Source organism: Falco naumanni, chromosome 3 (assembly GCF_017639655.2).
Source record: "Falco naumanni isolate bFalNau1 chromosome 3, bFalNau1.pat, whole genome shotgun sequence".
NCBI classification, from domain to species: domain Eukaryota; kingdom Metazoa; phylum Chordata; class Aves; order Falconiformes; family Falconidae; genus Falco; species Falco naumanni.
Window position 1 is genome coordinate 4,526,619 of NC_054056.1, and position 16,488 is coordinate 4,543,106.

The 16,488-nt window shown below is 51.7% G+C and overlaps 1 protein-coding gene across 1 annotated transcript in view; it reads left to right on the forward strand.

Annotated features, from left to right (window-relative positions):
- Positions 1-8,615, forward strand: part of CSMD2 (CUB and Sushi multiple domains 2) — a 306,341-nt gene extending 297,726 nt beyond the window's left edge. The window contains exons 64-71 of the mRNA XM_040588319.1: positions 425-604; positions 1,162-1,227; positions 1,803-1,964; positions 2,517-2,629; positions 3,367-3,454; positions 4,498-4,636; positions 5,195-5,371; positions 5,883-8,615. Coding sequence (XP_040444253.1) covers positions 425-604; positions 1,162-1,227; positions 1,803-1,964; positions 2,517-2,629; positions 3,367-3,454; positions 4,498-4,636; positions 5,195-5,354 — 908 coding nt within the window. The 3' untranslated portion in view covers positions 5,355-5,371; positions 5,883-8,615. The remainder of the gene's footprint in view (positions 1-424; positions 605-1,161; positions 1,228-1,802; positions 1,965-2,516; positions 2,630-3,366; positions 3,455-4,497; positions 4,637-5,194; positions 5,372-5,882) is intronic.
- Positions 8,616-16,488: the final 7,873 nt, after the last annotated feature.

The following is a 16,488-nucleotide window of genomic DNA, read 5'->3' on the forward strand; positions in this document are numbered from 1 at the left end:
CTTGATGTCCTGCAAAGGCAATTTTCAGTCCACAAATAAGCCTGGGACATGGTTCTGGTGCTGGAGTGCAAAGGAAGAAGGTGTCTTCAGCATCATCTGGCTTTGGCTTTTTTCCCTTAAAAGCTAGGGATGGCAGAGCCTGATTTTCGGTTGATGGAAGCTGGGACCGAGCAAAGGATCCCCTGAGAGCTTTAGCCAGACAGAGTGATCTAGCTAGCGAAGCACGGGAAGCAGTCTCATTAATTCATCCAGCTGGGGAAAATCTAGGCGTGACATTAGTCTCCCTCAGTGAACGAAGAAAGCTTTTGCTGAAAAAAGCTCTTCTAAGAGATTTCTGTCCCTGCTGACATCATGGCATCACTTTTCTGCCCTTCGGTGTACAACTGGATGGTGTCTCTCATATCTGTTTCCTTGTGCTTTTCAGCTCACCACTGTAAGCAGCCGGAGACCCCCTCCCACGCCAACATCGGAGCCCTGGATTTGCCATCTCTGGGCTACACCTTGATCTATTCCTGCCAGAGCGGGTACTATCTCACCGGAGGATCTGAGCATCGAACCTGCAAAGCAGACGGCAGCTGGACGGGGAAACCCCCCATTTGCCTCGGTAAAAGCTCTGAGCGATGCGCCGCGGGTTTCGCCTTTGCCTGCACCTCCATGGAGGGGAGCATTGCAGCCCAGGAGAACCAGTGCTGCTCCTGGAGCTGCACCAGTACACCAGGAACCGTGTGGCTGCCTGGCTGTGGGGCTCACAGGGTCCTGTGCAGCTCCAGGGGGTGTGATAGCTAAGGGGGGGGTCTGCCTGATGGTTTGAATCCAGAAGCATCTGCACAAGATTTTTCTTTACGCCATCCACCGTTTAGCCACCTGAGAGGCTTAGATCAGGAGCACGGGATGGTCTGTTCTTGAAACAGAGCTGGTAGCTTCTCTGGACGCTGTGGTTTGGAGCAGCTGGCAGGGGAGGACAGCAAAATGAAGCTTCGTGCTGTTTGCCATGGGCTGGGCAGGAACCTGTCCCAAGCCCTCACATGCAGGGATGCGCAGCCACGTCACCCGTGTGAGCGATGCCAGCCGAAGGCTGTCCTCTGCTTGCACCAGCACAAGTGTCTCAACAGCGTCAGGCACCGCAATACTGACGGGCTGATGTTTGCCCCTCTCTTCCAGCTGATGTCCGCCCCAGCGGGAGGCCGGTCGGCACCGCGCGGGACCCGCCGCTCGCCAAGGTGTCAGGTACCGTCACAGCGCTCGCTCTTCTGTGGGATGCGTTAGGACCAGACCTGGACCTTACTAGGTCCATCTCCTCCCATCTCTTCCCCAGGGCAGCCAGAAACCCGGCTGTTCCTTGCAGCACCACGTGCTGAACGCAGCCCACATGCACCATCCTCTTCATGCTCCACTGGAGATGGGTGGGAGCCCTAAGGGAGCTGGGTACCAGCACCCACCTCAGGGCATTCCGGAGATGCAAGCCCTCTGGGATGTGTCACATCAGAGCTTTTTTTTTAAAAAAAAAAAAAAGGGGTTGGTAGCTTTTCCTAAGTAATTGTTTTCAGGGTTGGTTTGTTTTTAAAACTTCAGTGGCATTTTTTGTCAAAACAACAAAATTAAAGTCATCAGCTTGTTTGTTCTCCTTGGCTTTGTACTCAGTGATGGTAACACAGAGGGTGGGTGGGATTGGAGATATTAAAATACGTATTTGTGAATTCAGAGAAAGAAAGGAATGTGCTCTGTTTTGATTTCTAAAAAAAATGGAAATAAACAGCAATGCTCTTGTTTTTCAATGCATCCCCAATTGCTGTGGTTTCTAGTGCCTGCTGATGTGTTTGCAAGGAATTCCCTTTGGAAAGGCTCCTACGAATACATGGGGAAAAAGCAGCCTGCAATGCTGTCTGTCACTAGCTTTGACCCCACCACCAGTAAAGTCAACGCCACTTTGATAGACCACAGTGGCGTGGAGCTCCAGGTGTCTGGTAAGGGAGACAACGTGCCCGTTTGTAGGGATTTACACTCGTCTTGTGCGGTACCGCAGAGCAAGGGGCTGCGTGCTCTGCTCCATGAGTGATGTTGATGCTCTAATTAAAGTCTCTGGTCTTTGATTGGACCAAGACAAACAAAATCATGTGCCTGAGTTTGCTCGGACTCTACCCGAACGGTAGCTCAGCCCAGCCCATCGTCGGGGGCGGTGGGCTTGTAGTTTAAGATAAAACAAGATTAAATGATGTGAGTGCTCCTTGTCCCTGCCCTCCCTGGAGCACCAGGGTGTTACTGATCCAGCAGCGTCACCTCGGTGTTACCAGTCAGGTCTTTTCCGATGTGCAAGATGCCTTTAACATCGGGGGGGGGGGGGGGGGGGGGGATTGTGCGCCCATGGTGTGTTTCCCAGTGCATCCCACTGATGGGGTTGGGAGAAGTTGTTCGCTCTAAGGTGATGTGGTAATTTCTCTCCTCTCTCAGGTAGGAATTTAATTACTTCAAACTCAGAGTCATTGTGATCAAAAGATTAAAAGCCACTTATTTTTCAGGCATTTACAAGAAGGAAGACGTGCACCTGCTTCTCCAGGTTTATCAAATAACGGGGCCGGTGGAGATCTTTGTCAACAAGTTCAAAAATGATAAATGGGCTCTAGATGGACACGTAAGTGCTGGGGCACCTTGTACACAAAGCGTACCCACACCACTCCTCTCATTGCTGTCACAACCCTGGCTTTTCTCTTGCTGAAGCTGAGGGGATAACTCCCGTAGCTGGTGGCAAGATGAGGTTGCTATCCTCCAGTGACCTGCTTGCTGGAAGGAGACACAGGGCACTCTTCCAGCACATGAGATAACGTTACACGGCGGTCAGCTCTTCCATGCTCCCTTGCAGCTGTATGGGGTTTTGGTTTTTTATTGCCCTCTGATTTGAAGCCTGTAAGTTTTCCAGATAACACTAAAGGAGAAACCAACATCATTACTTCCATTTTAACATTTGATGTCTGTTAAACATGGAGCTAGAAGAGCTTATCTTCCCTTATGGAATCAACTTCTCAGCTCAGTTTCTGTGTCTGGTGACTTCCCATGCCCTGAGAGATCTACTGGAGCTTAGAAGAAACTTGGGTCTGATTGACCCATGGCCAGCTGTAGCCCAGAGCCCTCACCATCCCTGTTGGATCAGCAGTGTGTTCTATAGTTTATTGCCAATGTTTCTTTTTTTCCTTCCTTTGAGACGTGAGAATCTTAAAAAGTCATTGAACAGTTAGAAAACATCGTGATTTTCTGGGGAATTGAATCAGATGAATCGGGCATGGCCCTGGAAGAGGCTGTGATAAGATGGGTGCTCAAATCCCAGGACAAATTTGGACAAATCTGTTGATGTGTGCTCTCCTGTCATCACAGGTCTCGTCAGAGTCTTCAAGCGGCACGTTTGTGTACCAGGGCTTTGTGCGTGGCAAAGGCTTCGGGCAGTTTGGCCTTCAGAGACTTGGTAAACCTCCTCTGGTTGCCACTTTTCCCCTTGCAAGCTGGATTTGGGTGGTAGGGGTGGTTTTCAAACAGGGAACGTTTCTCCTGTCCCTCTGGCTTGTAACTTTCAGCCTGCTGGGCCAGATCTTTATAGCTGGTTTTAAACCGTCGGGTTTAAGCTAACCCTTCCCGGCTGCTCTCCACACAGCGTTTGTGAGAGCTGGGTACCCCAAAACCAACCCCTGGGGTGAAGTGTCCTCATGGGGGCACTTCCATCCTGCATCCCACTCCTTCCTCACCCCCGTTCCTCCCGGTGCGGGATGGACGCACAGCTCTGCCCTGCCTTGTGCTGAAATACCAAACACATTGAACACAGAATATTCTGGCAATGGGGGCGAAACCCACCCTCAGTGTAAGGTTTGTGGGAGGCGAAGAACACAACAACAGGATTTTGCATTTGGGAACAAAGCGAGGCGTTTAAATGCATGGTTTGCTGTTAAGGCAAAGGCTTTGGAGCCACAAATAGCAGCTGGAAACTTTTTTCCTCCGTGTTGCCAGATGTCTGACCTAAAAGCCCAAGTCCCATTGCTACCACAAAAAGTGGCCTCCCTCTCACTTTGGGAAATCACAGAGACACTTGAGAGCTTAAACCACCCACGTTCTAAGCTCCTAAACATCTCTTAATGTGTCTTGAGCTCTTCAGTCTCTTAGGATTTTTGGAATCTGACCCTGGAGTCTTATCACCTTTATGGAGAATTAGATGCTCCTTATTGCAGCCTTTGAAAGTCTCCCTTAAAGCTTAACTTTAAGCATCCAAGTTTGAGCACTGTGGTAAGATAAATCTATTTACAACTCTCTTTAATTGCAGTGCTAAATAAATGATGATGTCTAAGCTAGGCTAGATCTCCAAACAATTCTTCTTGCAGCTCAGCAGCTTTTGATTACCTTTTACAGCAACACTTCTAACCATCTTATTCCGTTGATGAGGATATAACCTGTAACTCAAGCAAACCCCACTTTCCCACAGCGTTGTTTTGAAATGTGTTTACTTCTGCTGTGTTTCAGACATCAGCATGATGGAAAATGATCCAGAATCAATAGGACACCATTTTGCATCAAACAGCAGTTCTGTGGCAGCTGCCATTCTTGTGCCTTTCATAGCCCTGATTATTGCAGGGTTTGTGCTTTATCTCTACAAACACAGGTAGGTTGCAGGGATGAGGCGAGTAGCTGACACAAAGTCAGGGGGCTGGCAGAAATATTTGAGCTTCACTTAAAAGCAATCCCCCCTAGATCTGATTTCTCATTTAATTCAGAAGGTGAAAAAATAATGGAGCGAGCATGCATGGCGGGGCGAGGGTGTTAGGAGAAGCGAGCATTGAGGGCTTTTATGACCATTAATAAGATTTGTGGCAACATTAAGTAGGATAAGGCAAAGTAAATTTAATATTTCAGCGTTCAGGATGGCTTTGCATATGTTGTAAATTAGTGATTTCTCCTGATCAATGTATGGCTGTGGAAATGTTGCTGCCCTGCAAAGAGTTGTGCAGGCTGGCAGCTCGGCAGAGGGAGCAAAGCCCGGGGAGCTGCCGCTGCTGCGGATCTATAGCACGATTTTTCTATAGGACCCTTCTGCCTTATTGCTGTTTACCCTCTTCAAAAGCAGCTCTTCCCCTCCCACTGACTTCTTGCCAGGGCTGTTCAGCTGCCTGCCGCAGGAGTAGCTCTGACCTGGCTGGATTTTCTCTCCGACACCCCGCAGGAGAAGACCCAAAGTCCCATTCAATGGCTACGCAGGCCACGAGAACACCAACGTCCGAGCGACGTTTGAAAATCCGATGTACGACCGAAACCTGCAGCCCACGGACATCATGGCCAACGAGACGGAGTTCACAGTCAGCACGGTGTGCACAGCCGTATAGCACCCGGCCCCGCCGCGGTGAGTGGGCAGAAAGGGGACGCGAGAGCGGGATGCTGCCCCCCCTTTCCTCCTGGTTGGCACTTTGTAAATGCTGTATGGAAGTGGTGGTTCAAAGGAGCACCCAGGGTGGTCCAGGAGATCGTCTCCGCCCAGGGCAAGACCCAAACCAGCATCCCTCAGTCTCAGGTGCTTGCTGCCAGTCGGGGCATGGCCTCCTGGGGACCAGTGACAAAGCAAATCCCGAGAGCCCTGTGGTGGGGGCAGTCAGCAGGTGAAGGAAGGAGTCTTTGGTGTGACTCCAGACAGGGTGTTTTGCACCCTCAGAGGATAAAGCAAAGGGGTTAAGACTTTTACTGCACAGGCACAGAGAAAGAACAAGTGTCATGAAAGTATCCTGTGGGTAGAGCACTTCTAGACGGGAACGTTCCCAGTTTGAGACGACAAAACCATTAGCAGACTTTCTCAGCGTTTCCGTGTATATTAACAAGCTGTTTGCTTTTCTCTCGCCCCTCCTTTCCCATTGTCCCAGATTCCTCCGGGGTCGGTGTCTAGTGGATGATTGTGTTTCATTTCACTAGTCTCCATCCATTCCCTCCCCATCTCCCTCCTCCCAACTTCGTTGAGGCTGTGGAGAAGCTGCTGCACCTCGTTGGACTTTGCATTAACTCCTGAGAGACCACAGGGGTGTCCTCTCGTCCTCTCACCCGTCCTCTCCATCCTGCCATGGATAACGAAGCCAACCAAAGGTCCGCTCCGGCACAGCTCGTCTCTCCCACCCTGCCAGTGGGGCTCAGCCCAGCAGGAGGACCTGGGGAAGTGGAGGACCGGGGAGGCGAGGCAATGGGCAGGCTTTGACGACCTGCTCTCGGTGGTGTGTTCCTGGAGGGAGCAGTTGGGGTGTGCGGGGTCCCACCAGCTTCCCCCTGCTTTGGGAAGAGCTCGGACAACAGAGAGGTAAAAGCAGGTTGCACCACACAAGGTGCTGGTTGGGGTTTATGGAAGATACTGGTACGGGACAGGATGAGTACTTGCTTTGTCCTTATTCGGTTTCGTGGGTTATTTCTTTGTTGTTTTTTTCTAAGCCAGGGCTTTTGCGGAGGAAGAGTTTTCACATGGGACCTTTTCAGTGAGAAAAGCAAAATTGCGCAAGCTTTTCTCCTCTTCCCCCTATTTAAGTATCCTTTGGGCATTTTTGCTGGGTTCTTTCTGCCCCGTGTTCGTTTCAGGCAGCTCTCGGGGCTGGTAGGGAAATGTCCCCCCAGCCCCAGCCCTCTCCCAGCAGCTGCCAGTTTTAGCTGTGTCCAGACACCCTCAACAGGAACTTGCTGACGGACACAAAGGGACAAAAACCCCTTTAAAAAGAACTCTTAACAAATACTGGTTTCCCCCAGTTGCGTTCAAAAGCCTTTGCCCTTTCCATATTGATCCTCCAAATGGCAATGCAATAAGAGTTTTAATTTCTATCCAAAGCTGTTCCCTTTATTTCCCAGAGGCAGAAAGGTTGCCTTGGCTTTCAGGAGAGCAGATAAGACGGCTTGACATTTTTCCTCCCTTAGAAGAGAACGATGCTTTTGTGATGACACTGTCCTCCTCTAATAAAGAGGAGAGCTGCTTTTGTTGATTCGGGGTTTAGTCTGTTTGGTTTGAGTCACCGTTTCTTAGGCCAGGCTGGAGTCGAGGAACGCAACAGTGCCATCGCGCTGGCTGCCGGTCGGGTGAAACCCCGCTGACGTGCGTGTCGGCGAAGCAGCTGCTCCTCGCAGAAGGCTCGAAGGGAAAATGGGATTAAAACAAACGGGGTGGCGTTTACATCCGTGCTTGCATCCAAACGCTGGCTTTCCCCCTACCTAATGTCAGCTGAGGTTTTGCCTAATGCAAACCACAGGGTAGTTTTGGGTTTTTTTTCTGTTTTGTTTATCCTTTTACTCCGTGTGTGTGCGCGTGTGTCTGTATATAAATATATATTATTTTTTTTACTTCTGTCTCTTATTCAGTGCTCTTAGGGTAAGCAGCGTCCTACAGCCTAATGGCTGAACAGCCAGCCTGCCAAAAAATGCCATCTCTGCTCTCCAAAGCACGCAAAGGTGCTCCAATTTATTCCTGAGAGGTGGGTGCAAGCGCATGGGTGAGCTGGAGCCCTGCTCCAGCATGGATGGGACCTGCTCCGGCACGGACGGGAGCTGGCGCGGCGCTGCCCGGTGGCCGTGGGCACGCAGGTGGCTCAGGGCCAGTGCCGGCCCATGTGCTGCAGCAAGGTGTGACCCCAGCTCATGCCAAATACAGGTGGGTGGGTGGGTTCACCTTCCAGCTGGTTATGGGACTAAATGCCTTGGGGTAGGCAGGCTGGCAGCAGTGCCTGCTCCGCTCTGGGCACCTCCAGCCTGCAGGAGATGGACCCCAGAGCAAGCTGAAGGGTAGGTGAGGAGACCCCAGCCAGGCTGCGGTGGGGTCTGGGGCTGAGGCATGTCTCCCCTCCATCAGTTGAGCAGCTGCGGTGAAGGCGCAGGGAGCTTCCTCCCCTTTACACCGGTGTAATGAGACCCAGGTACCTCCCTGGCTCCTTGGCTTGCAAGTAGGCAGCTAGTTCCCAGCTCCAGCGCTGCTCTCCTGGCCCGCATCTTGCCCCGAGGTCCCTTCCAACCTAAATTATGCTGCAGCTCGCACCCCTGGCCAGACCCACAGCCCGTCCTCCTGGCCGTCGTCCATCCCCCATAACACAGCCGAGGGGTCAGGCTCCCTCGCCGAGCGCATCCCGAAGGATGGTGCTGAACCGTTCTGCTGTAGCTGCTGCGCTAGTGCCAACAGCTGCAGTGTCCCGGCTCCTCTTCCAGTACCCAAATCCCAAACATCCAGCACCATCCCGCAACAGCAGGACTTGAATCTTCCCAGGCTCCTATCACTGAGCTCAAGAAAAACCTCTCCCAGCTGCGACGAGTGCCGAGCCCTGGGCACGCAGCGAGGAGGCGCAGGGATGCACACACAGGCACGCAGAGCCCGCGGTTGCTTTCAGACCTTGCTGAATCCCGCTCATCCCGTGGGATGGCCAGGAGAAACTTGTGTCAAGGTGGGTAAAATGAACCCGAGGGGTTTGAACACCCAAGGCAGGGAGAAGGGGGGGCTCTACTGAAACAAGACTTGCTGCTTTCAACCCATTAAGTACCATTTTCTGCTGTTGCCCAAGCAACAAAAGAAGTGGAGGGGGTGTTGTCCCATTTTTTTGCAAGCTGGCTGGGACCCGATACATGACATTCTCCATTCTTGTGCCCAGAGGACTTGCATTATGTCAAAAAAAAAAAAAAAAGGGAGAAAAAAAAAAAAAAGGGAAAAAAAAAAAAGAAAAAATAAAAAAAAAGGAAAAATCCCTCTTTTGTACAGAGATATATTTTTATGAATCAAAAGTTTGTACAGTTAAAAAACACAATGTAAATGTTTTTTCATTATTGTAGTAAACAGTAGTGGAAGATCAGCTTTTTTTTGTAAATGTAATAAAATGTATAAATATGGTTTACATAAAAGTGTAAATATGTAATCTATACATACACTTGGCTTGTCTGCAGTATATACAATTTAATTTATCTGTCTCTGTATATGAGGCTTTTCATTGTGTTCAGGCATACTTTACCGAATTTGAAAGCTATTTTAAATTTTTGACTTAAAATAAAATATAAATTTTTGCATTGCTTTTCTTACATTTCCTGGTGCCTTTTTCGTGAGCTGCCAGAGGTTTCTCCTAGGATGCCCCGGATGCCGCCCTGCACGCACACACGCGCAGGGACAAGCCTGCACCCCCCGGGCTGACCCTCGCTCCGCAGATGCTCAGCTGCACATCCCGGCTCTCAGGAAGGCACAGGTAAATGATGGAGGACCCGGGCAAGAGCAAACCCCTTTCCCCATCGCCACGCTTTGCCCTCCCGCCCCAGGATGCCCACCCCACGTGGTGCCCTGGGAAGGCAGCCCCCACCCGGGGGGGGGGGACCACCGGGATGCGGTCTGTGCTGCGTGGCCGGCAGCAGGCTCACCCACAGGGACTAAACCAAGCCAACATCTGGCTGCTGGCCCTTGCGGTGCCCTCCTGTCTTCCCACTTGCTCTGCGCTAATGGGATGTGACGTTATTCCAGCTGTGGTCCCACCCCTCCAGCTGGGAATGATGCTTGGGCTGCTGGGGAGCTCAGGGATCCTCTGTCACAGCAGATCAGCAGAGCCCCCTTGAAAACAGGTACTTCCACTAGAGCTTCAAAGACACAAACAAAACCTTTGAAATTCTGCTTTATTGCTCAGCATTGCTACTGAAAAAGGGCACAACTGCCCAAAGTGAGACCAGCTGCTGGTAATGGCTCTCTTGATCCAGGTTTGGGGCTGAATTCACGTTGCTTTTTAAGTGGGAAATTAATTTGGCAGAGAATTTTCTAGTTGGAAAGGGACATCGAATATGTTGTTACATGTCTCTTGTCACACTTTCTGAGAGTATCTGAGATTGCTGCATTTTTCAGTGACAAATAGGCACATTTTCTAGATTCCTCAGTGGAGTTTGTCGACATGTTTTTGCTCTGACCTGTATTAAGCCTCACTGTAGGGGCCCCACACCAGTGGTTTTGCTGCTGCAACGTTGGCTCAAGTATAACATCGTTGTCAGCAGCCTAGGGTAGGGGTCACCTTGCTGCAGCCCAAATAGAAAGCATCGGCTTCTGGTGATAATCAGAAGGGAGCCTAAAGCATCCCATGGGCATCCCTCCACAGCTCCATGCCCAGCGTGCCAAGGGCTCCTGGTGGCTCTGTGCTTCCCGAGGTCAGGAAGGTGGGATGATGCTGCTTAGAGTGACACCAATGGGTGACAACTGTGTGCCCCGGTGCCCGTTCCTTCTCCCCATCTCTGGCTGGAACTCGAAATAAAATATTTGGAAGCTTAAAAGCCAAGGCTGTAAAATGAGACATCTGCAACAGGGCAAAACTTTAATCTCTTCAAGCTCTAGAGAAAGGTGCAGCCAGACAACAAATTAGTCATTTAATTGCTGTGGCAATCAGCCTGCAAGAAAGAGCTCCGTGCCTCTGCCAGAGTGGCGCAGTCGGGCGTCCTTGGGGCCGCGTTAAAAAGCTGCTCGTTGAGATACGGCGGCTGCCCCGTGAGACATTCCCGCTGCTCCGCCTGGTCCGTGCGGGCGGTGGTACCTCCCCAGCTGCCAGGGCGGGGCCAGCAGCATCCTTGCTCCAGCCCGAGTCTACGTGGGCCAGGAAATAACTACTTGTTGCTGCCCCCTCCCAGAGCGCAGAGCTAATTCCTCTCTATATGCAGAATTTATTATTTTGCTTTTCCAGCAAGTTTTTATCAGGCCTAGTCAGCTCTGTCAAGGGAGGCAGAAAAACTGTGCCCAGCGTGGAGCTGTGTGCAGCAGGATATTGGGGACCGTTCTGTGCAGTGGGAGGTGGGATAACGGGAACGGTTCTGTGCAGTGGGAGGTGGGATAACAGGGTCTGCAGACACCCCCACCCTCTTCTTGCGCTCCATCAAAGCCCTGCACTCTAGGGTGTTCCTAGTCCAGGATGCCCCAATTTGCTTTAATGAGGTTACATTCTCTGCTGAAAGCCTCCTCTCTTCCCCTTGCTGATGACTGACTGCAATTAGCTTGTGTCTCAGCACTTATTGACAAAATTTGTTTAGAAAAAAAGGGCGTTGCATGGTCTTTGATGTCCTGCTACTGCTTCTGCTCTGCCCACGCCGGCTGCGCTGATGCGAGTTTGATGCTCTCTCTGTGGCTTTCACGTTGCCTTTTATTTGTCTCTTCCAGATCACAGACACTTTATCTTTTTTGGTCTTATTCCCTTCTCAGCTGGCCTCGGCTGGTTTACTTTGTAATAAGGTCAGCAGGGAAGGCGGTGGGATGGAGCCGAGTTTTTTTCTGGGAGCTTTCCACAGGCTGTGCCCCGTGTCAGGCTCTGCTGGACTTTGGTGTGACTCATTCATGGCACGACGAGCCCGAGATGTGTGTTGCTTTGGATTTGGGGGCAGTGGTAGTGTTCCTGTTGGATCGATAAGGACGCTGACGAAGGAAAGCTCTGCTCCTCTTGGAGCTCTGCAGGGCTTTGCCAGTAGGTTGTTGTCGGTCCTTTCTGCTTGTAGTTCACAGAGGTGCCGTGGGGAGAGGCTGGACCCGGCTGCAGGCACCGCTCGTGGCTTTTGGGTGTTCAGTGCTGCTGGCAGAGATGATAGTTCTTCAGTTTCCGAGCATCGTGTTGCCACTGGGGCCTTCTGCAAAGGGATTTAGGGTCCTTCTTAAAGGCGCATCCTCTTGGGCTCTCGCCAGCATCCTCTGCCTGCAGACAGGGACCATGGGGCTGCTTAGCCCTGGGTCCCGTAACACTAGGCACGGCGTGGATGTCACTGCCTCGATGCCCAGCGGTGTCATGTGTAACCCCTGATACAGCCAGTCACGAAGGAAACGACAGAACACAAAGTTGCTTGGAAAAACAAATGTCCCAGCGGGAGGGGGCTGTGAAGCCTTCCCATCTCCCAGGGCGCCCCAGCCCTCTGCAGACAGTCCCCTGAGAAATAAATAACACTTAAACCACATTGGCACATCTAACCCCTTCCAGCAGGTACTAATTTAACCAGCACAATAAGCATTTACAGAGCTAATTAACAGCAATTTATAGCAGCGTTTTGTAAATGAGTGATTAACTCTTCGGGGTGTCCCATACATACGATCCACCCACAGCTCCGACTCCCTTTGCTTGTTGGCAGAACTTAGACTGAAGAAAGAAAATATTGCACTAATTGTTTCAATTAGATAAAGCAGCCACTCTGCCCCCTGTGTGGTTCAGCCTCCAGCCTTGCTCCGCGCGGGGGGGCCGTGGTGGTATGTATTTATTTTATTGATGGGTGCCGCTGGTTCTGGGGGTCCGTAGATGTGTCACTGCATGCCTGCATCCCCGTCAGCATCCCGCTGCACGAGCATCGGGGCAAGGAGCAGGGCAGGGCTCTTCTTCCTCGCCCCACGCCGATGTGCCAGGAGGAAGGAGGGGGCCTCCCCGGCGGTGCCGCGGGGTGAATGACTGCACAGCGCTCGGCAGAGCACCTGGAAATGCGTTTGTGACTGGAGGAAGGAAGATAGCAAGTGAGGTGAGTAATGAAATTCTGGAATAATGAACTGCAGCGGTAAATCAGCTGGCAGTGAGGAGCAGGCGCCGCAGGGCTGGGGGTGGGCTTCGTGTACCAGATGTTGGGGCTGAGGCTGGCCGGGTGATGGGGGCTTTGGGGGGGCTGCGGCCACACGTCGCCACCCCATGCGAGAGCTGGCCAAGGCTGTGGCTCTGCCCTGTGCTCCGTGTGCCTTTTCCTCGCCTTTGCCCGTGTGCTTTTTTCCTCATCTTTGCCTCCATCCTGGTAACCATCCACACGACCAGACTGTCACAATCTGGACCAGTGTGTTCTATCTCTGCTGGCTTGTGGTTTCACAACACACGTAGGTTTGTGGTCAAACAATTTGATGCTAATGCTGTTGATGAATTTACTCCCAAGCCAGCTTATCCAGGGAGACCTGCAGCTTCTTGGAGAGAGGGTCAAGGTGTTGTGTCCATCCATTTGAGAGAAAAGGGAAACCCCTGAGCTTACGTTAATGAGCCAGGCAGCTCGGGGATCCAGGAGGTGGGAGGTGTAAGCTAACAGTGAGAGCCCACAAGCATCACTGCATCCTTGGCTGAGCTGATACCCATCCCGCTCCCGGCACAGCAGCCCCCATCTGCCCTCCCCTCCCCTGTGGGGCAGGTCGGTTCCTCCCCTGATCATCCCAGATAAATGTGTTCATGCTGATGAGGAGTGCCTGACACGATTTAAAGGCCAGGGAGAGCTTTTGATTGATTTTAATGGGATTTCAATTAGACCCTGCAGCTGAAATCTAACCCTGTGCGGGCTCTGGGCTTGGTCAGTCCATGTAAGAGACAGAGTTGAAAAAGGTTTTGTGGGTCGTGTCTGTCTAATGACCACTTACATGTGAGATAAACTGCAGCCCTAATGTTGCCTAATTACTCAAGTGACATTAAGTTTAGATTGATCTGGTTTTCCTCATCAATTTTTAAATTCCATTATAAGGATCCTGCTTTGTACTTTGCTCTCTCCAGGCTACTCGCGCTCTTTATCTCCCACAAATGAGGAACTGAACATATTCCTGAAAACTGTTAAAGCAGAAATCCTTGCAGAGGCTAATGTGGTGTTGGGGTGTTGGTGTGGAGCAGTGCCGGGGTATTTGGGAAGCTGGATGAAAGGCGCCGGGGTGGTCCCCGCAGTCAGGTCACGATGTAGGATGCAAGAGATGACACCGCTGGCAGGCGGGCTTGGACCACATGTCGAATTGGAGTCAAGAGCTGTAGCTGATGGCTACAATCCCCCAGAAAATCATGGCATTTTCTGACTGTTCAACAACTTTTTAAGTTCCCGGTGGCTCCTCTGGCTTCTGGCAGAGCAGATGCAGCTCAATGTCTCCGTGGAGCCCCCTCCCCAGCCTTGCCTTCCCTGGGCAGCTGCTGCCTGCAGCCTCCGCGGGCACCTCGCTTTTGCCAGCAAAAACTTTGTTCACAGACCAGGCTAAGGAATAATCCACAGGGAATAATTTACAGCTGATTTACCTCCCTTTCTCTTTCAAGAGAATACCCAGCAGCAGGTTGCAGTTTCCTTTAATTCTTTTGCTGTTGAGAGGAGCTGATAAATATGTTTAAGTCACGATCAGGTCTGGCTCTGCTAGATTTAGTTACTGGCCCTGTGTTAACAAAACATGTTTTCTGCTGTGGCCAGAGCAGGTTCGCTGGGTGTTGTTTCCGTGCCCTCACTGGATTACCACAAAACTACCCCCACTGCGAGTATCCTCGGTGCAGCTTATTTGGAAAACGGTCAGTAGTAAATCCATCTTGATTCTTCCTGGTAGTCGGGGGGTGGTTAATGTCTGGTTTCCCCCTGAGTCAAGTGGCTGTTCCTGAAAAGGCACGTCAAGCCCAGGGTCACACGTTACCATGTGCAGAGAAACAGCGACGGGGTTTGATGCGTGACCTGCTGCCGAGCGTGTAGCCTGGCCCATGGAGTTTGCAGGTTGAAATGGAAGTTTTCACACCTCCGGGACTGACCCACGCACACACCTTCGGGCTCGGTGTGACATCGGTGCCGCCGGGCTGCTGGGTACCGTGGGGGAGGCACTGGGCTCCCTGCGGACGGGCTGGTTCCTGAGACACTGCTCTCTCCCCTCGGCAGCTTTAGCGCCCAGATGCAGGCTCTGCCTGCTGCCACATCCTTTCACAAGCGAGGTGGCTCTGCCCGAACCCGTCGGTTCCAACAGGACAGTCCCCCTGGAGGGCTAAATCGCCACGTCTCTGAGCGCAGCCTTCCTGGTTGCCTTGCCACAGCTGGGTGTCCTCCAGCAAAGTGCCCAGCCACCATCTCTTTGGCTCATCTCCTGAAGGTTGGAAACAATCGGCTTTTTGAGTGCGGTGACAGCGATAGAATAATCCTCATACTACTAAAATTAAAGGGCTTTCTGAGAGGGGGAATAATCCTCGCTCTGCTGGGGTGGTAACAGTAGAGATGGAGATCACGTAGGAGCTGTGGGATGGCTGCTGCAGGTCAGCTTTCCTCGTCCTCACGCCTTCCCTTGCAGGGTGGGGAGGTGGCCTCGGTTGTCCGAGACGCATAAAAACCAGGTAGCGCTGCTCCGCCGTGGGATCCAGAGCTCGGCCAGGCACTTGAACCCTCTCAGAGCCTGTGGGAGCTACGGGAGCTTCCCTGGACGTCGAGGCTCTCACTTGCAACGCGATCTGGGCAGGCTAGGAGAGGTGAGCATGGCTCTCCCAGGCTCGAGAGCTTTCTGAAATTTTGTAGCTGCCCGGGGTTTTGCACCTGCACATTTGGGTGCTCTTGGCTGGGGGATTCGAAAACCTCAGAAGAGGTTGGTGTGGAAAACCTCCTTGTAAAGAGCCTTTGAAGCCATGGTTTGGGGGCTGGGGGCAGTCACTCGGAAAAGTTTCTAGACTGATTTGGGAGGCTGGGAAAGTGGGGACCGTGAGGGACTTGCCAAAGGGATGCAGCAAGCCGGCAGCAAAGTCAGAAGTAGTTCCTGGCACTTGAGTTGCGGTGGATGATGCCGTGTCCTCTGGAGCTACACCAGGGTTGGGATAAACACGCGGAGTTTTATCTCCTAGGAAGGTGCTGAGATTGTACAAATTCCTCCCATCCTCATCTGAACAGACGAGTGATATAAAATCCATCACAGGCACCTGTTAGATGAGCAGCAGTCACAGTAAATCTGCACCTAAATGAAAAACCCGAGTATGACATATTTTTGTATTATTTAACTGAGATTTTGCATCTTGGAGGGAGGAGGGGCGCAGCAGCCAGGGTGCTGCTTTTCTGCAGAAATGTTCCAAGCACTAAAAGGAGAATTTATAGTTAGCGCTAGGGGGGAAAATGCATAATTCATTTCTCAGGCTTTAGAAGGCCAAAAAAAGAGGGGGAAGAAATAAAAGTGGCGTTTCATTTGTACTTGCACTGTGAGCTACAGACAATTCCCCCCCCAGCCTGCCCAGCTGGGCTGTGGGGGAGGGAAGCATCTCCCTGCCGGGGAGTCAGGCAGAGCTGGAATTCAGCATCACGGTGCAGGTGTGTTTCGGAGCGGGGAAGGGGCTGGGTTATTTGTGGCTGTGAGTAATGGCACCTGAAAATCCTGTAAAGGGAGGTGAGAATAACTGGGACGTTACTCTCACCTTATAACTTCACTTATAGGCTTCACCCGCTGCCTGCAGAAGGAGAATCCTTCAGCCAGCCTTGGCAGCGCTGTGTCCTCATTAGCCAAATAGGTGTGAAGTGCTTGGATTTAAGATGCTGTGTGACAGTAAAGTGCTATTAGTGTGTAAAAGAAGCTGGTTTCATTATTCCGGTAAAGAGAAAAATATCCCCCTCGTAGACAGGTGAGATAATGAATCATTATCATCTTACTATTACATTTCATATGCCAGGGCTCTGCACGTACCCTGGTTAGGGACCATCCACGGCCTTTATCAGCCAGCCCCTGACAGCAGCAGCTTGGCTCGGGGATGAAGCTGGCTCCTCTGCCAGCCTCGGCATCCCCTCTGCAGCACCGATGGCGCTGGGGGTCCCCCG